Raw genomic sequence first — 20,709 nt, 5'->3', positions numbered from 1 at the left:
AACTTAATACTTCTCTTCTTGTGCATAGATTAGGCCTTATTTTTTGCTCCTTCTCCAGTTGTTTAAGGTGCAAATATAGACTCTGTATTCTAAAATTTTCTATTCTTTTGAGTGAGGCTTAGATGGCTATGTATTTTCCCCTTAGGACCAACTTTTCAGTATCCCATAGGTTTTGGACTGAAGTCTTTTCACTCTCATTGGTTTCCATAAATTGCTTAAGTTCTTTGATTTTCCAGTTAATCCAAACATTTTTAAGTAGGATGGCCTGTAGCTTCCAAGTGTTTGATTTTTTTCCAATTTTTTTCTTGGAATTGAGTGCCAGTACCAAAGCATTGAGGTCTGAGAATATGCAGGGAATAATCTCAGACTTTTGGTATTGGTTGAGACCTGTTTTGTGACCCAGTATATGGTCTATTCTGGAGAAAGTTCCATGTACAATCGAAAAGAATGAGGTCTTTGCAGCCCACTTCATTGGGTGCTTGGAAATCTTTGTGCTCATCGTCATGGCTCTTGATCACTGTGTAGCCATTTGTAAGCCCTTGCAGTACATGGCCATTATGAGCTGCAATGTCTGCAGTGTGCTGGTGATTCTGAGCTGGGTGGGATCCTGTATCCACTCTGGTGTATACAGTTATGGTGTAGTCAAGTATGATTTCTGTTGATACATGATATTCAGGGATTCTAATATGTATTTCCTTAACAGCTTGGTTTTGCTTCATAGACAGGAAAGATAAAATATTCCCCCAGTACAAAAAAAAAAAAGAATTAATAAATTTTAATTGCACTAAAAAAAAAAGAAAGAAAAGAATGAGTATTCTGTTGTTCTGAGATGCAGTGTTCTGTATATATCTATAAGGTCCATCTGGTCCAGTATGTCAATCAAAGCTCTTGTTTCTTTGTTGATTTTCTGCTTAGGTGATCCGTCTATTGCTGAGAGTGGAATGATGAGGTCCTCTACTATTAACGTATTATTATCTATATGTCTCTTTATTCTAGTTAAGAGTTGGCTTCTGTATCTAGCTGCTCCCCTGTTGGGGGCATAGATATTTATAATTGTCATATCCACTTGTTGGATACATCCTTTAAGAATAATATGTTGTCTACCATCTTTGGTTTAAAATCTCATCTTCTGATATGAGAATTGCTACCCCAGCTTTCTTTTGAGGTCCATTGGGATGAAAAATGGTTTTTCATCCCTTTACTTTCAGTCTGGATGTATCTTTAGGTTCCAAATAAGTCTCTTGTAGACAGCAAATGGATGGGTCATGTCTTATTATCAAATTTGCAACTCTGGCATTTTATGGGAGCATTTGGGCCATTCACATGGAGAGTGATTATTGAGAGATATAATTTTAATGATGTCATGTTCCCTGTGAAGTCTTTGTTTCTATAGATTGTAAATTTCTGTTCTGTATCACTCTTGGGGTCTTTTTACTTTTACAGAACCCCCCTTAATATCTCCTGTGGGGCTGGTTTCATGGTTACAAATTCAGTCAGTTTCTGCCAGTTGTGGAATGTCCTTATCTCTCCGTCAATTCTGAATGACAGCTTTGCTAGATAAAGGATCCTTGGCTGCATGTTCTTCTCAGATAGAGCTTTGAAAACACCCTGCCAACCCATCCTGGCCTGCCAGGTCTCTGTAGACAGGTCAGATGTTATTCTAATATTTTTCCCTCTGTACATAAGGATTTTCTTCCCCCTGGCCACCTTCAACACTGTATCCTTGGATCTAATATTTGTGAATTGCACTATGACGTGATGTGGTGTAGGCCTGCTCTTGTTGATCTTGGGTGGGGTCTTCTCTGCCTCTTGGACATGAATGCCTGTTTCCTTTGCCAGATTAAGGAAGTTTTCAGCTACAATTTGTTCAAATATCTCTTCTAGGCCTCTGTTTTTCTCCACCCCCTTGGGGACGCCGATGATTCTGACATTGGAACATTTCATTGAGTCAGTAATCTCCCATAATCTATATTCTTGAGATTGAATTTTTTTGAGCCAAGTTTCCATTTTAACTTTATCTTCTACCATCCCATCCTCCAATTCACTAATTTGTTCTTCTTCCTCATTTACCTTGGCTGTCAGAGTGTCTAGTTTAGATTGCATTTGATTCATAGCATTTTTAATTTCTGCCAGATTTGCTCTCATATCCACCCTTAGAGATTCTATATTCTCGTTCATATTTTTGTTAATATTTTTTTCAATCCTACACATCATCTTGACCACTGTTACTCTGAACTCCATTTCTGACAACTCGGTTATATCCATATCCATCATTTCTGTGGCAGAGGCCACAGTCTCTGTCTGCTTTCCTTGCTGAGGTTTTCTCCACCTTGTCATTGTGATAAGGAGAGGTTGCGGGGATGCACAGAACCCAAATTATTGACCAGGACCCAGGCAGTGTGCCTTTGTTTTATAGGCATCTTAAGGATGTGGGCTTCTTGATTTTTCAGCCTGCCTTCTGGGGGAGGGGCCTGCTGCACTGATACTCAGGCAACGCTTTTTGGGTAGAGTTCCCCGTCCCCTGTGAGGGGGGATGGGGATGGGTACAATGTGAACCAGTATTTCTGGGCTTTTGTTCTCTGGCAGCTTTCCCTGGCAGTTTTCTGTGCCTCTTCTGAAAGTCAGAGCAGCAGTGGCTGTATCCTAGCTTCTGTCTCAGAACAGAGAGATCGCAGTCCTCTCTCCACTGAGCTCTCCTGTCTCTCTAATTCTCCTCACTCTAACTCTGTTTCTGTCGGTGCTGGTTAAAACCCTCCAGCATCCCAGGATGCATGTCCCATAGTCACTCTCCCACCTCTCACTTCCAGGGCTGGCACGTCTCTGTCCTTTGTGCTTCTAACACCGCCATCTGCCCCCGGTTCCCACACGCACTCCCGATCTCCCAGTTTCAGTCTAGTTCGAGTGTGTGCTCCGGAGCTCCGGTTTTCAGTTTGGATGCACGCGCACTCCTGAGCTCCTGGTTTCAGTTCAGTTCCAGAGAGCATGGAGCTCCAGTTTTCAGTATGGTCGCACATGCATATCCAGGCTCACGGTCTCAGTCTGCTCTCTCACGGGTGCCAGTCTGTGAGTCCAGCCGGCACCTCAGTGCAGGTGGCTACTACTTCCCATTGCCTGAGCATGGCGGCTCCCTCCCCCTTCCATTTATCTTCCAATATCTGTGTGCAATTCATGGCTCCCCACTTCTTACCTCAATACTCAGTGCTGGTGATGTTCATTTGTAGAGATCCAGATGTATCTTCATGTGTTGCAGGCTGATTTCATGGGTGTTCAGGGTGGTCTGGTAGATATCCAGCTTGATTTCAGGGCCCAGGTGAAGAAGGGGTCCACTACTCCTCCACCATCTTTTTCCTTCTCCAGATATCTGTTGTATTTCTATACACCACTAATGAAGCAGCAGAAAGAGAAAGTGAGGAATCAATCCCATTTACAATTACACCCAAATAATAAGATACCTAGGAATAAGCCTAACCAAATAGTGAAAACATCTGTACTCTGAAAACTATAAAAAACTGTTGAAGGAAATTCCATACAACACAAGAAATGGAAAGACATTCCAGACTCATGGATTGGAAGAAAAAATATTCTTAAAATGTCTTTACTACTAAAAGCAAGCTACACATTTAATCCAATCCCTATCAAAATAGCAACAGCATTTTTCACAGAATAAGAACAAAGAATCTTAAAATTTGTATGGAAGCATGAAAGGCCCCAAATAGCCAAAGTAACATTAAAAAAGAAATGCAAAGTTGGAGTCATCAAAATTTCTGACTTCAAGTTAAATGCTGTACTGATCAAAACAGTATGGCACTCACACAAAAATAAACACATAGAACAATGGAGCAGAATAGAAAATCCAGAAATAAACCCACAATTCCATGGTCGAGTAATCTTTGACAAAGCAGGAAAGAATATCCAATGGAAAAAAAAGACAATCTCTTGAACAAATGGTGGTGGGAAAACTGGACAGCAACATCCAAAAGAATAAAAGTGAACCACTTACTTATACCATACAGAAAAAATAAATTTAAAACATAAATGTGAGAACTGAAACAATAAAAATCCTCGAAAAGAACATAGGCAGTAACTTCTTTGAGATAGGCCATAACAACTTCTTCCTGGATATGTCTCCTGAGGCAAAGGAAACAAAAGCAAAAATAAACTATTGGGACTATACCAAAATAAAAAGTTTCTGCATAGCGAAGGAAACACCGACAAAACTAAAAAGCAACCTACAGAATCAAAGATACTCACAAATGATGTATCCAATAAAGGGCTAGTATCCAAAATATATATAAAGAACTCATAGAACCCAACACCCAAAAAACAAATAATCCAATTTAAAAATTGGCAGAAGACATGAATAGACAATTTTCCAAAGAAGACTTATACATGGCCAACAAACACATGAAAAGATGCTCATCATCACTTATCATCAGGGAAATGCATATGCACGCGCGCGCACACACACACACACACACACACACACACTGGAATATAATTCTGGCATTAAAAAAATAAGTCTTACCATTTGCAACTACATGGAGCTAGAGTATTATGCTAAGCAAAATAAGTCAAAGAAAGATAAGTACCTTATGATTTCACTAATATGTGCAATTTAAGAAACAATACAAGCAATGGGGAAAATTAGATAGTCAAAGCAAGAAACATAATTTTTTTTAGAGAGAGAGAGAGTGAGGGGGTTGGGGGTGCAGAGGGAGAGAGAGAATCTCATACAAGCTCCATACTCAGTGCAGAGCCTGATGTGGGGCTCAGTCTTTTGATCCTGAGATCATGACCTGAACCAAAATCAAGAGTCAGACACTTAACTGACTGGGTCACCCAGGTGCTCCTAAACAGACTTTAATTATTGAGAACAATCTGATGGTTACCAGAGGGGAGGGGCATGGGAGATTGTTTAAATAGATGATGAAAATCAGGAGTCCACTTGTGATGAGCACATGGTGATGTATGGAAGTGTTGAATTACTGTATTGTACACCTGAAACTAATATAACTGTATATTAACTAAGTGGAATTAAAATAAAAACTTTAAAATAATTAAAAGATAGGACACAGTAATTGTTTCTAGGACATGCAAATGACAACTTATTGAATTTTCTCTTTAGAATAGATTGCTTGTTAACTTTTATTGAAGCAACAATTAACAGTTACACTACCAATTTATTTTCTTTCCTTAGCTTTCCAGTATATAAGTGCATTGTGATCAGAAACTCCTCAAACCCACATTAATTAGGATAAAATTGGTATCAGGGAAGACATAAGATGCATGATACTCATTGTCTTTCTCACCTATTATTTTGTTTCAGGGATCATGCTTCTTTTGATAGAATTTTCTTTTAAAAAATTATTTTTCCTCTGCATTGATTAAAAGTCATCCAAGTAGCTTGCTATCACATTTTCTGTATGGAATTTCTTTGATATTTCTATTTCCTTAGAGACAATCGAAACCCAACTATATGATTTTGCAATAAAAAGTATAAAATCCTGGGCAGTAATTATCTTTCATATGAGTCTTCTTAAAGCCCTGAACTTATTCTGAGTTTACAGTTAATTGAAGTCTGGAGACAAATCCCCATGAGACACTTTTCATGTTTCCCCCATTTTGTGTTACACAAAAGGTATAAAATGGCTTGACCAAATACAGAAGATGATATTGTATCTTCACATGATGATCTCAGACCCAAGCCAGATATGTAGCAGAAATGTAATTAATCCTTTTCCAGGAATATGAAATTTCAGAAATCAGTCTTCTCAAGACAAGTATTGACTAGCAGTGCAAAAAAACCATAGAGCACAAGGAGATGACAGCAGCTACTGGAAGTACACCAGGCAGTGGTAACTATGGGGTTGAAGGCAGGGACAGGAGAACGTTTATACCTATTAATAAAATAATTGCTTTTTATGCAGGTAGTTAACACTGGTTGTCTACCCAGCCTCCATAGGAAAGAACCCTTTGAAAAAGCAAGAGCAGATAAACTTGGATCACATGAAAATGAAATCTGCTTCTCACAGTGAGTCTTTTTTTTAAATGTTTTTTATTGTATTATGTTAGTCACCATACAGTACATCCATGGTTTTTGATGTAAAGTTCAATGATTCATTAGTTGCATATAACACCCAGTGCACCATGCAATACGTGCCCTCCTTACTACCCATCACCAGCCTATGCCATTCCCCCACCCCCTCCCCTCTGAAGCCCTCAGTTTGTTTCTCAGAGTCCATAGTCTACAGTGAGTCTTTAAATGAAAAATGCAGTATTCTTGATGGAGGGAGGATCTGTAGGAAAGGGCTTAGTCTCGTTTTCTTTAGCCATTGCCCGATAAAAGATTAAAAACACATTGTGCCATTTTTGTCTGCTTCAGTTCTATAAGATTAAACATAGGGTCCATACAAACAGTCAATAGTTTAATGCATGCAAACTACTTTGGAATTAACTAAGTCCTCCGTAAGTGTGAACTGTTCTTTTTTTTTTTTTAAGATTTTACTTATTTACTTGACAGAGAGAGACAACAAGAAAGGGAACACAAGCAAGGGGAGTGTGAGAGGGAGAAGCAGGCTTCCCACCAAGCAGGGTGCCCGATGCAGGGCTCAACCATGAGAAGGCAAATGCTTAATGACTGAGCCACTCAGGCGCCCTGTAAACTACAGTTCTTATAATGATATCAGTATTGGTATTTCCTCCACTATACTATCACTGTGGGAAACAAGCATGTCCTCCAGCAGCACATCATTTGGGATTACTACAGCCAAGCCTGTGAGGAGCATTCTCCTAATTGGATCCTAAATGGCAAAGATATTGCTTCTTTCTTTGGATATTGATTTCAGAAAAAGAGTTTAAGGGCATTTATAAGAACAGGATGAGTTATAGATGGGAACAATCTATCTGCACTCTTCTAATAGGATCTGTCTTTTGCCATTCACACAAAAAAATCTTTTGAGTGCTCCTTTGACTGTTAATCACTTAGTTTCAAACTTTATGTGATGGAGAAAGTTAAGGCCTTTGAGAAATTGACAGAAAATGTGGCTTTCCTTAGAAGAAAATAAAAGAATGTCACTATTTTGAACTAAGACACACAAAATTAAATTTTCTTTTAATTTCTTTAGTAAATCATGGTAATCCATATTGACCACTTGAAGACAGAACAAGTGTTTTGACCAAAAAATATTTTGCAAGAATTTTTATAATATTCTGCTTGTGCATTGTTTAGTCAGACTGTCTATATCTGGCTAAATGCACAGTTTTTGTTTTTATTGTTGTTGTATCACTCCTTCAGTGTAATAAACTGTGTGTCCAATGATTTTATCAATACATACTGACTAATTATAATGTTCAGGAAGGCAAGAGCAGCCTTTATAATTCAAGTAGGTTAACCTCTCTTTCTGCATATGAGATAACTAAATCCTAGGGTTAATCTTTGATTTCCAAGTCACAAAAATATTGATAGAACTAAGGTATTCCTAATGAAATCACATTTCTAAACCCAAGAGAATGTAATATTATGTGATTAATAAAAAATATTACAATATTTTCAAGATACAATATATCACATCTATAGGCCTAATTTGCTAATGTATGAAATTATTAATTTACACTTAAAAGAGGCTTACATGTAAGCACAGAGATTTAAAAATCTAGTCATCAGTTAGATGCCAGACACAATGCTTGATGTTTTATCATTTCTTTTTTTTATGTTTTTTTAAATATTTTTTGTTATATTATGTTAGTCACCATATAGTACATCCCTGGTTTTTGATGTAAAGTTCGATGATTCATTACTTGCGTGTAACACCCAGTGCAACAGGCAGTACGTGCCTTCCCCCTCACCCATCACCAGCCTATCCCATTCCCCCATCCTCCTACTCTCTGAAGCCCTCAGTTTGTTTCCCAGAGTCCACAGTCTCTCATGGTTCATCCCCCTTCTGCTTACCCCACCTTCATTCTTCCCTTACTTATCCTAGTGATCTTCCTATTTCTTATGTTCCATAAATGAGTGAAACCATATGATAATTGTCTTTCTCTGCTTGACTTATTTCATTTAGCATTATCTCCTCCAGTCCCGTCCATGTTACAGCAAATGTTGAGAACTCATTCTTTCGGATAGCTGAGTAATATTCCATTGTATATATGGACCACAACTTCTTAATCCAGTCATCTGTTGAAGGGCATCTCAGTTCCTTCCATGATTTAGCTCTTCTGGACAATGCTGCTATGAACATTGGGGTGCATATGGCCCTTCTCTTCACTACGTCTGTATCTTTGGGGTAGATATCCAGTAGTGCAATGGCTGGATCATAGGGTAGCTCAATTTTTAAGTTTTTAAGGGACCTCCACACTGTTTTCCAGAGTGGCTATACCAACTTACATTCCCACCAACAATGTAGGACAGATATGTCTTCTCCACATCCTCTCCAACAATTGTTGTTTCTTGCCTTGTCAATTTTTGCCATTCTAACAGGCGTAAGGTGGTATCTTAGTGTGGTTTTGATTTGAATTTCCCTGATGGCTAATGATTTTGAACATTTTTTCATGTGTCTGTTAGCCATTTGTATGTCTTCATTGGAAAAGTGTCTGTTCATATCTTCCGCCCATTTTATGATTTGTTTATTTGTTTCTTGCGTATTGAGGTTGAGTAGTTCTTTATAGATCTTGGATACCAGCCTTTTATCTGTAGTATCATTTGCAAATATATTCTCCCATTCTGTGGGCTGCCTCTTAGTTTTTTTGACTGTTTCCTTGGCTGTGCAGAAGTTTTTCTCTTGATGTAGTCGCACAAGAGACTATCTTTTGTTTCTCTTGCCTTTGGAGATGTGTCATGAAAAAGGTTGCTTTGGCCGATGTCATAGAGGTTGCTGCCTATGCTCTCCTCTAGGATTTTGATGGATTCCTGTCTCACATTGAGGTCTTTCATCCATTTAGAGTTTATCTTTGTGTATGATGTGAGAGAGTGGTCAAGTTTCATTCTTTTGCATGTAGCTGACCAATTTTCCCAGCACCATTTATTGAAGACACTGTCTTTCTTCCACTGGATGTTTCTTTCTGCTTTATCAAAGATTAGTTGCCCAAAGAGCAGAGGGTCCATTTCTGGGTTCTCTATTCTGTTCCATTGGTCTATGTGTCTGTTTTTGTGCCAGTACCATGCTGTCTTTGTGATCACAGCTTTGTAGTACAGCTTGAAATCCGGCATTGTGATGCCCCATTTTGTTTTACCTTTTCAACAATTCCTTGGTGATTCAGGGCCTTTTCTGGTTCTTAGTAGTTTCTTTTCTGGTTTCTTGGTAGTTTTTAGGTTTCCAGGAATGCCTCCATCTCTTCCAGAAGCTTAATTTATTGGCATAAAGCTGTTGATAAAAGTTTCTAATAATCCTTCCAATTTCCTTGATGTTGGTTGTGACCTCCCCCTTTTCATTCATAGTTTTATTAATTTGGGTCCTTTCCCTATTCTTTTGGATAAGTCTTGCCAGTGGTTTGTCAATTTTATTAATTCTTTCAAAGAACAAGCTTCTAGTTCTGTTTATCTGCTCTACTGTGCTCCTGGTATCTAATTCATTGATCTCTGCTCTAATCTTGATCAACTGCTTTCTCATGCATGGATTATGCCTGTTCCGCTGTTGCTGTTCCAGATTCTTTTTTTTTATTTTAATGTTTTTTATTATATTATGATAGTCACCATACAGTACATCCCTGGTTTTTGATGTAAAGTTCGATGTTTCATTAGTTGCATATAACACCCAGTGCACCATGCAATACGTGCCTTCCTTACTACCCATCACCAGCATATCCCATTCCCCCACACCCCTCCCCTCTGACTTCTTGAGGTAAGAATATAAAAACTGCATTTTATATTTTCCTATTATTGTGAGTGAGGCTTGGATGGCTATGTATTTCCTCCTTGGGACTGCCTTTGCAGTATCCCATAGGTTTTGGACCATTGTGTTTTCATTCTCGTTGGTCTCCATAAATTGTTTAAATTGATTTTTGATTTCCTGGTTTATCAAATCATTCCTGAGCAGGATGGTTCTTAGTATCCAAGTGTTTGAGTTTCTTCCAAATTTTTCTTTGTGGTTGAGTTCCAATTTCAGAGCGTTGTGGTCTGAGAATATGCAGGGAATAATTTCAGTCTTTTGGTATCGGTTGAGACCTGTTTTGTGACCCAGAACATGGTCTATTTTTGAGTATATTCCATGGACATTAGAATAGAATGAGTATTCTTTCGTTCTGGGGAGTAGTGTTCTATATATATCTATGAGGTCCAACTGGTCTAGTATGGCATTCAAAACTCTTGTTTCTTTGTTGATTTTCTGCTTAGGTGATCTATCTATTGCTGATAGTGGAGTGTTGAGGTCCCCTACTATTAGTGTATTTTTATCTATATGTCTCTATTCTGGCTAAGAGTTGGCTTGTGTATCTTGCTGCTCCCCTGTTGGGGGCATAGATATTTATAATTCATCTCCACTTGTTGGATACATCCTTTAAGAATAATATAGTGCCCTTCTGTTTCTATACCTATAGTCTTTAGTTTAAAATCCAATCTGTCTGATGTGAGAATTGCTACCCCAGCTTTCCTTTGAAGTCCATTGGCGTGAAAGATGGTACTCCATCCCTTTACTTTCAGTCTGGATGTATCTTCAGATTCAAAATGAGTCTCTTGTAGACAGCAAATGGATGGATCATGTCTTATTATCCAATCTGCAACCCTGTGACACATTATGGAAGCATTTAGGCCATTTACATTGAGACTGATTATTGAGAGATATGATTTTAATGATGCCATGTTGCCTGTAAAGCTTTTGTTTCTATAGATTGTTACGTTCTGTTCTGTATCACTCTTGGGGGCTTTTTACTTTTATAGGACCCCCCTTAATATCTCCTGTAGGGCTGGTTTCATGGTTATGAAATTGGTCAGTGACTGGCGATTCTGGAAGGTCTTTATTTCTCCATCAATTCTGAATGACAGCATTGCTGGATAAAGGATACTTGGTTGCATGTTTTTCTCTGAAAGAGCTTTAAAAATGCCCCCCCAAACCCTTTCTCTCATTCCAGGTCTGTGTAGACAGGTCTGACGAAATTGTGATATTTTTGCCTCTGTACATGAGGAATTCCTTTGCCCTGGCCGCTTTCAATACTGTGTCCTTGGATCTAATATTTGTGAAATGCACTATGACGTGACGTGGTGTAGGTTTGTCATGGTTGAATTTGGGAGCAGTCCTCTCTGCCTCTTGGATGCAAATGCTTGTTTCCTTTGCTAGATTAAGGAAGTTTGTTCAAATATCTCTTCTAGACCTCTATTTTTCTCTACCCCCTCGGGGATGTAATTATTCTGACATTGGAACGCTTCATTGAGTCAGTAATCTCCCGTAATCTACATTCTTGAGATTGGATTATTTTGAGCCAAGTTTCTATTTTAGCTTTCTCTTCTATTAACCCATCCTCCAATTCGCTGATACGTTCTGCTTCATTCACCCTGGCCGTCAGAGCCTCTAGTTTTGACTGCATTTAATTCATAGAATTTTTAATTTCTGCCAGATTCACTCTCATTCCTGCCCTTAAAGATTCTATATTCTCATTTACATTTTCATCAGTATTTTTTCAAGTCTACACATCATCTTGACCATTGTTACTCTGAATTCCATTTATGATAATTTGGTTATATCTGTATCCATCATTTCTGTGACAGAGGCCACAGACTTATTGTCTTTTCTTTGTTGGGGGGGGGGATTTCTCTTTCTCGTCATTCTGATGAGGAGAGGTTGCAGAGTTGTCCAGAGCCCAAATTAATGACCAGGACCCAGACAGTGGGCACTTGTTTTATAGGGACCTTAGGGATATGGGCTTCTTGATTTTTCAGCCTGCCTTCTGGGGTGGGGCCTGCCGCGCCGATGCTCAGGCAACCCTGTTTGGGTAGGGTCTCCATGTCCCCTGCGAGGGGGGATGGGGATGGGCACNCTGTGAGCTGGTATTTCCAGGCGCTTGTTCTCTGGCGGCTTTCCCTGGTGGTTTGCTGTGCCTCTTCTGAGAGTCAGAGTAGCAGTAGCTGAATCTCAGCCTCTGTCTCAGAACAGAGGGATCACAGACAGTTCTCCACTGGTGTTCTGGCCACTTTAACTCTGTTTCTATTGGTTCTGCTCAACCCTGCAGCGTCCCGGGATGTGCGCCCCACAGCCAGCATCCCAGCCCTCACTTCCAGGGCCAATGTGTCTCTGTCCTTTGTGTTTCTAACACCGCCAGCTGCCAGCCGCCCCTGTGCACTCCCAAGCTCCGTTTCAGTGTGGTTCATGGGCGCTCCAGAGCTCTGGTTTTCAGACTGGTCACACACATTCCCTGGCTCACGGTCTCAGTCTGCTTTCTCACAGGTGCCAGTCCACGAGTCCGCCCGCTCCCCCATGCAGGTGGCTACCACTTCCCCACACCTGAACACGGAGGCTCCCTTCCCCTTCCGTTTATCTTCCGATATCTGTGCACGGTTTCATGGTTCCCCACTTCATACCTCAATACTCAGTGCTGGAGATGTTCATTTGTAGAGATCCAGATGTATCTTCCTGCGTCTCAGGCTGATTCCGTGGATGTTCAGGATGGTCTGGTACCTATCCAGTTTGACTCAGGGGACCAGCTGAAAAGGGGGACCCCTATTCTAGGAATGCCTAGAGCAGTGTTCATGTTATTTCCTATTCCCAGTCTACAATTCATTGAGGCTACTATGGTTCATAAAACTCCCTGTGTGTTATATTGGTAGACATAATGTCATATTTTATAGGTGATAATTGAGCTTCATGTTATTTCCTAATCCCAGTCTACAATTCATTGAGGCTACTATGGTTCATAAAATTCCCTGTGTGTTATATTGGTAGACATAACATCATATTTTATAGGAGATAATTGAGGGCCATGAAACATTATTTTCAAGGATTTTCTCTCATTATTTCACTCCCCAAAGAACTAATATCTGTAGGGGAAACATTTATGTCAAAAAACACAAGGAGCCAGAGAAGCATCAGGAAGGACAGTGCCCAAGAAAAGCAGCCCAGGATCTCAGAAGTGCAGTCTCTGGTACTTAAGAAAATAAATTACCCCAGGACTAAAGTCCTGTCACAAGCTTATAGTGACTCTACTTTGAGTGACACTGAGAACTCTGCTCTCTTTCCATTGACAGATGGACATATGCAATGTTTTTTTCGTTATCTCAAATAATTAAATGCATAAGAAAGGGGGATTTGATGTAACATAAAATATTTCAAGTATATTATTGATAATAAAAGCAAAACTTCCCATTGTTATTGCTTTTAAAAAGAAGAAACATTGCCTGTGAATCATCAGGGTTCACAAAGGAAATCAACTCATTGATCTAGGAATTGAATATTTATGAGACATCTCATCAAGTAAATGAGGATGTATATCTTCATTTGTCTTTAGTGTCATCACAACATTTGCAAAGATGAGATATTAAAATTTATTTGCAGAACTTTAATCAACTCCCTAAAAATATTTTGAAGAATTTTTTTCCTATGGGAAATGAACCATAACTGAAAGATTAACAGACAAAGGGATATGACTGTTGTATTTTAGGTTAATTGAATAAGAACATTATTCAAATGAAAAAATAAAGTTTAAAACTAAGATAAGAAGTGAGAATTAAAAGGACACTAAATAAAATAAGAACTAAGGAGGTTAGTAAGTAAAATAGAATAAACAGACTATCTCATTAACTGGCAATTAAAATTTATTTAGAAAAGCTGTGAGATGGCCTCAAGGGAAGCTTGAGATCCTTTGGGGTGGAGGTGGGTAGAACAGGACATTCAGAAAAGCAATATGAAACACGCAAGAATGTCAACAGATTAGAGCAAATTAAAAAAAAATTAAATATATAGGGAAGATAAGGGTCAGTTTAGTAATTATTACCAGTCAAAGGGACCAAATATTCATTTGGTGGATCAGACCAACTGTAGACTATGACATTGCTAATTTCTAAGTAGAGGTGTTTTGACTTGATGGAGTGTTTTTTTTTTCAATTTCTTTTTTATGAGAATGTATTGTTTTAAAGTCCTAGCTGTGAGTGTACAGAGAAGTGAGTGTTAAATGACTGATTAAATTGTCTTAACAAAGCACCATATCCTCTGTTATATTATTGTGCTTTTCCAAATTTTCAGTTTGAATAAAGCATTTAAATGAAAACATGGAGCAGAAGAATGAAAACTCAACTGACTTTATCCTCCTGGGGTTCTTTCCCTGCTTCAGATATCCCTACCTCCTCATCCTCCTCTTTCTTTTCATCTACACTATTGCCTTTACTGGAAACTCCATACTAATGCTCCTCATCTGGCTGGACTCCCACCTCCACACCCCCATGTACTTCCTGCTCTGTCAGCTCTCCCTCATTGACTTGGCTTATATCTCCAGCACAGTCCCCAAGATGGTTGCCAACTATTTCACAGGGAGGAAGAACATTTCCTATTTTGCCTGTGCCACTCAGCTCTTTTTCTTCCTCACCCTTGGTCTTGCTGAGTGCATCCTGCTGACCCTAATGGCCTATGACCGCTATGTGGCTGTCTGTAACCCCCTGAGATACACAATTCTCATGAACCCCAAGGTCTGTCTGAAGATGGCTGCTGCAGTCTGGATTGGGGGAGCCATTACAGCACTTGTACATACCATCTACCCAATGAATTTCCCTATCTGTGGTTCCAGGGAAATTAATCATTACTTTTGTGAGATGCCTGCCATCCTGAGGATGTCTTGTGTGGACATATCATCCTATGAGATGGTAAAATTTGTATCAACAATTGTGTTTCTCCTGGGCCCATTTTTTCTTATTCTGGTCTCCTACACTCTCATCTTCCTTACTGTTCTGAGGATGAATTCTTGGAAGGGCAGCAACAAAGCCCTGGCCACCTGCTTCTCCCACCTGACAGTGGTGAGTCTCTACTTTGGTCAAGCCATCTTCATTTACATGACACCCACTTCTTCTCACACACCTGAACAAGACCAGATTGCAGCTGTGCTTGGCACCATAGTGACCCCCATGCTCAATCCACTCATCTACAGCTTGAGGAACAAAGAAGTGGTGGGGGCTCTGAGGAAGTGCATGGGGAGATGTGGCAATTGAGAAAATGCCATGTTTCCACAATATCACTCCTTACAGTCCCATACTCAATACTAAAAGTAGCCATCAACATTGGGTTGTCATACTGGAAATGTAACAACATAAGGGATCAGGAAAGTATTAAGACTCAGGCATGCTGGTATTTGTTTGTTGGGATAAAATCTTTCTTAGTTCCATAGTTAAGGCTTCCTTTGAGCACAACCTTAATGTGTTATTTATCATTAGCCTTTTGGGAAATTATATGGATTTTGACAATAAAACTGTACAGGGGTAATCTCCAACTTCTTGAGCAGCTTCAGTGTACCAGGACATGTAGTCTAAAACAAATTGTCATCCTAGAAATAACCCCTTGATTGATATTTCTTATTTTAAAAAACATCATCTCTGTGTTTCCTTTCATTCATCTATCCACTCTTAATGCCCTTGACCAAATCTCCACTCTTCAAAAGATCAAAATCACCTGTTCCATAAAATCTTTGTGTATAACCTTTTCTTTCAGCAATCTCTTATTGGTACTCATGTATTTTTTTTTTACTTTATTACACATAATTTGTGCAGCTGCATTATTTTGTCTTCTTAATTAAAGAATATAAATATCTATATGTGAAAAGAAACAATGAGGTAAATTACCTCAAAAAAATTGTGGTAAATTTTTAATGGATTTTACAGGAATTATTTCTTTAATTTTTTCTCTTATTAATTTTTACCATTTTTTTCTTTTTGTTGGTACATTAACATTAATCATTCTCAAGCTAATTAAATAGCTCTACTTTATAGTTTTATAATCCTATTTGGTGTGGCTTCTGAGTCTATAGTTTAAGATAAGTACTTAATTGAATTTTCATTTTGTGGTCTTCTTTCAAGTAAAGCAAGTAATAATAAAATGTGAAATTATGAAATTACACTTCATTTTCATAGACTGACCGTTCAACATCCTTATTATTGACATCATGATTGTCATTAAATTCATGTATTCCTGAAAATATTCACTTCCTTAAAAATTTAAAAATTATATGGTATTTCATTTATAAATATAAAAAACAGTGAAAATCAGTTTATCAGATCTTAACAAGTCACCATGCTTGAGATATGATTTTTCAAAAGATAACCAAAGAGAGAAATGAAAAGAAAAAGATCCCTGTTTATCCCATTCCTTTCCCTATTCTCCAGCACTCATTGCTTTCTGGGATTCACATATATCATGACTAAAGTTTTATATATGTTGCAAAAATTATGTCTTCTTTTAATAATAATTTTTATTATGTTATGTTAGTCACCATACAGTATACCCTTAGTTCTTGATATAATGTTCCATGATTCATTATTTGCATATAACACCCAGTGCACCATGCAATATGTGCCCTCCGTAATACCCATCACTGGCAAAAATTATGTCTGATGACAAGTACTCATATTCCAGATTACATGCACAAGGTGAGATGAGCTTTACTGTGTTAATATTTAATTTTAACAGTTTTAGGTAACAGACTTTACACTTGTAAATAGTTGTGAAATATATTAATTTAATATTTAAAAAATATTAAATTAGAAAATCATGGTGTTCATACTATTTTACAATGAGTCCTAATAAACCTGAAAGTAACTTATTATCTCCATCCCATACAAAACACTTTACAGAAGTCTACATATTACCTTAAAAATATTCAAAGAACTTTTAATTTCTGATACTGTAGCTTATAAATTTAGAATATCATTTTAATTTCTTTTTATAAAATCTCATTTTCTGGTGAAATTCTCCTTCAGTTTTTCTTTTTTCTATCTATTTCTCTATGTAAACTTATTAAACATTAGGGTATTTTTAAGCTCTTATTTTCCTACTCCTATATCTAGGCCACCTATCATTTGCTTTCCAAAGTCTTTCTTTCTTTGGTTTTCAATAATAGCTGACTTGGTGTAGGTAGAGATTTGTGATTGAATACTTGGCATTTTGTTAAACTTGTAGAGGGCCATGTACACAAATACATAAAGCAAATATAAACAGACAAAAAGAAAGAAATTGACAGTAATACAATAATAGTAGGGGACTATAATACTAATAAATATAATAGATCAATGATTGGACCATCTCCATCCATACAAAACAGAAAATTAAGGAAACAGTGTTTTTCCATTACACATTAGAGGAGTTGGAACTAACAGATATATACAGAACATTCCATCCAAAAGCAGCAAAATGAAAAATTTAATTTTATTTTGCTTTAATTCCACTATAGATAACATACAGTGTAATATCAGTTTCAGGTGTACAAAATAGTGATTCAACACTTCCATACACCACCCAGTGCTCATCACAACAAAGTGCACTCCTTAATCCCCACCACCTATTTCACCCATCCCCCCACCTACCTTCCTTCTGGCAGTCATCAGTTTGTTCTCTATTCTTAAGAGTCTGTTTTTTGGTTTGCCACTCTCTCTTTTATTTCTCTTGGCTCATTCGTTTTGTTTTTTAAATTGAGCATGTGAGTGAAATCACATTGTGATTGTCTTTCTCTGACTGACTTATTTTGCTTGCCATAATACTCTCTAGCTCCATCCATGTCATGGATGGCAAATGGCAAAATTTCATTATTTTTTATTATATATATATTTAAACTTATAAGACTCACCATCCAAAAAATGAATAATCCAATTAAAAATGGTGAGAAATCATGAACAGACATACAGACTTTTCTACAATAGCCAAGTTATGGAAACAGCCCAAGTGTCTGTTGATTGATTGATGAATGCATAAAGAAGTGGTATATAATATTACTCAACCATAAAAAAATAATGAAATCTTGTCATTTGCAATGACATTTGTGGAGCTAGAGAGTATTATGCCAAGCAAAATAGGTCAGAAAAAGACAATCACCATGTGATTTCACTCACATGTTCAATTTAAAAAACAAAACGAATGGGGCGCCCGGGTGGCACAGTCCTTAAGCGTCTGCCTTTGGCTCAGGGCGTGATCCCAGCGTTCCAGGATTGAGTCCCACATTGGGCTCCTCCACTGGGAGCCTGCTTCTTCCTATCCCACTCCCCCTGCTATGTTCCCCCTCTCGCTGGCTGTCTCTCTGTCACATAAATAAATAAAATCTTTAAAACACACACACACACACACACACACACACACACACACACACAAATGAGCCAAGGGAAATAAAAGAGAGAGCTGCAAACCAAAAAACAGACTCTTATAGAGAACAAAGTGATGACTGCCAGAAGGGAGGTGGGTGGAGGGATGGGTGAAATAGGTGATGAGGATTAGGGAGTGCACTTATTGTAATGAGCACTGGGTGGTGTATGGAAGTATTGAACCACTATTTTGTACACCTGAAACTGATACTACACTGTATGTTAACTGACTGGAATTTTTTAAAAACTTGAGAAAATGTTACAGGAAAATGTGATAGAAAAAAAACGTTACAGAATGGGCTGGTGATGGGTATTAAGGAGGGCACATATCGTATGGTGCACTGGGTGTTATACGCAAATAATGAATCATGGAACATTGCATCAAAAACTGGGGATGTACTGTATGGTGACTAATATAACAAAATAAAAATTATAAAAAGAAAAAAACGTTATGGGAAAAAGAATTCTGTATCTTCATCTTCTGTGCTTAAGACCACAATTTAAACTGATATGGAAACTAAAGGACAGCTTTGAATACATGTTAAGTTACACAGTGTCATAATCAGAATGAATTTAACTCCACCATTTGCTATACATTTTTTTGTGATTTACTTCTCTTTAAGGAGAAAAAGGGGTACTTTAGTAAATGTTTATTAAGGCAGTACAACCCTTGAGTCTTATAATAACTACTTGGACATAATGAAAGATGTTTTATGGAAAATAATATTAGTTCAAAAATTTGTGTCTTTTATGCATAAATGTACACAATATCACTATTTTCTCTTCATTTCCTTTCTCTCCAAAAAGTTATAAAAATTCACAATATCTTCAATTTAAATTTTAATTATGATTTATTATTTTCCTTTTATGAAAATATTGCAAATATTATGAAGAAATTAAAATGTTTTTGACGGTTTTAAACTAAGTGTATATCAGGCCGTTGTTCATACTTTTGTGTTTGCAAAGAGGACAATATAAATTTAAGAAAGAATGAAACAGTTCACTCCCATTATACTAACAAATATTAAAATGTCTAGAAATTGAGTTATTGGCAAGAATCTAATTCCATGTTGCAAGTATGAGTGGAAATTGGTAACACAGTTTAGAGAGTGATTTGACAATATTTAAGTAAAGTTTGTGAGAAGCTAACAAGAAACACTTACTTTAGGTAAAGCACATTATTTTTTTTTTCCTTATAAGGGGAAACTAATCCATAGATTGTTACCAAGCAAAGGCAGTCTGGGTTTATTAGAGAATAATATAAAAGTAATAATAATGTGAGAGAGAAATAAAAATTTCATTTTAAGATGAACGAATTTTGGGCCTGGGCTAGAGCTATCATAAACTTTTTACAAAGGAATTGAGGCTTTCATCAAAGGGAAAATTTGATATAACCAGAAACTTACAAACTTGTAAAACACATTAAAGGTTTATTATTTGGACAAGTAAAGTACATCTTGGTAAAAATTTAAATGGGAAAGCTTTGTTAGAACCTTCACATTTACCTTGACATTGTTTCCAGAAATGATAATTACTGAAAAGACTACATTGGTTATTGAGCACCACAGGGAAATTTCTCCACCAATCTGTGCAACTTTGAACAGGTGTTTCTGTAATAGTCTCGAGAAGGGCTTGGTTGTCACACAGTGGTAAGCTTTGTTTTAAAAATGTCAGCTTAGGGGTGCCTTGGTGGCACAGCGGTTAAGCGTCTGCCTTTGGCTCAGGGCATGATCCTGGCATTGTGGGATCGAGCCCCACACCAGGCTCTTCAGCTATGAGCCTGCTTCTTCCTCTCCCACTCCCCCTGCTTGTGTTCCCTCTCTCGCTGGCTCTCTATCTCTGTCGAATAAATAAATAAAATCTTTAAAAAAAATAAAAATAAAAATAAAAATGTCAGCTTAAAAAATGTGAGCTTAAGAGTGGATTTAAATATTAATAGAGTTTTTGGAGACCATATTGTCTCTATTAAGTTACTAATTTTCCCTACTTTTAATTGGGATGTCTACAGAAGGTAAAAATTGCATTTATCTCCACAGTATGCTTATAAAACAAAAAAATCTCAAAGATATCGCTGCTGAAATCATAGCTATCAATGCCTAAACCATTGTATTTTAGACAGGCTTTGGATAAAGACATATTTAATCACTCACATACTACCTAGTCACCCAAATAGAATGAGTTGTAGATTTTTTTAAGATGCATCTATAACAAAGTATTTAGAAGTTATGGCATATCATGTTAATAATAAATTTTATTTTAATTATTCTTAAAATATCAACACTCATAATTAATAGTCTAACAGACCACCCAGCATTTGAACAGCCATTGAATAATCATGGGGTTAGGAACTGGAGGATACTATGCTGAGCAAAATAAGTCAAACAGAGAAAGACAATTATCATATGGTTTCATTCGTATATGGAATATAAGAAACAGCACAGAGGATCACAGAGTAAAGG

General features: G+C 37.5%; 1 protein-coding gene across 1 annotated transcript; it reads left to right on the top strand.

The window, feature by feature from the left end:
• Positions 1-14,056: 14,056 nt before the first annotated feature.
• On the top strand, positions 14,057-15,118 carry LOC103656373 (olfactory receptor 2T27-like). Its single transcript, XM_008683749.2, has one exon. The coding sequence runs from the start codon at positions 14,189-14,191 to the stop codon at positions 15,116-15,118; it is 930 nt and encodes a 309-aa protein (XP_008681971.2). The 5' UTR covers positions 14,057-14,188.
• Positions 15,119-20,709: the final 5,591 nt, after the last annotated feature.

This window comes from Ursus maritimus, unplaced genomic scaffold (genome assembly GCF_017311325.1).
Source record: "Ursus maritimus isolate PB19 unplaced genomic scaffold, ASM1731132v1 scaffold_5, whole genome shotgun sequence".
In the NCBI taxonomy this organism is placed as follows: Eukaryota; Metazoa; Chordata; class Mammalia; order Carnivora; family Ursidae; genus Ursus; species Ursus maritimus.
This window is presented reverse-complemented; position numbering and strand designations above follow the sequence as displayed.

Coding starts and splice junctions, on each gene's coding strand:
- LOC103656373 (XM_008683749.2), top strand. CDS start 14,189: ATGGAGCAGAAGAATGAAAACTCAACTGACTTTATCCTCCTGGGGTTC.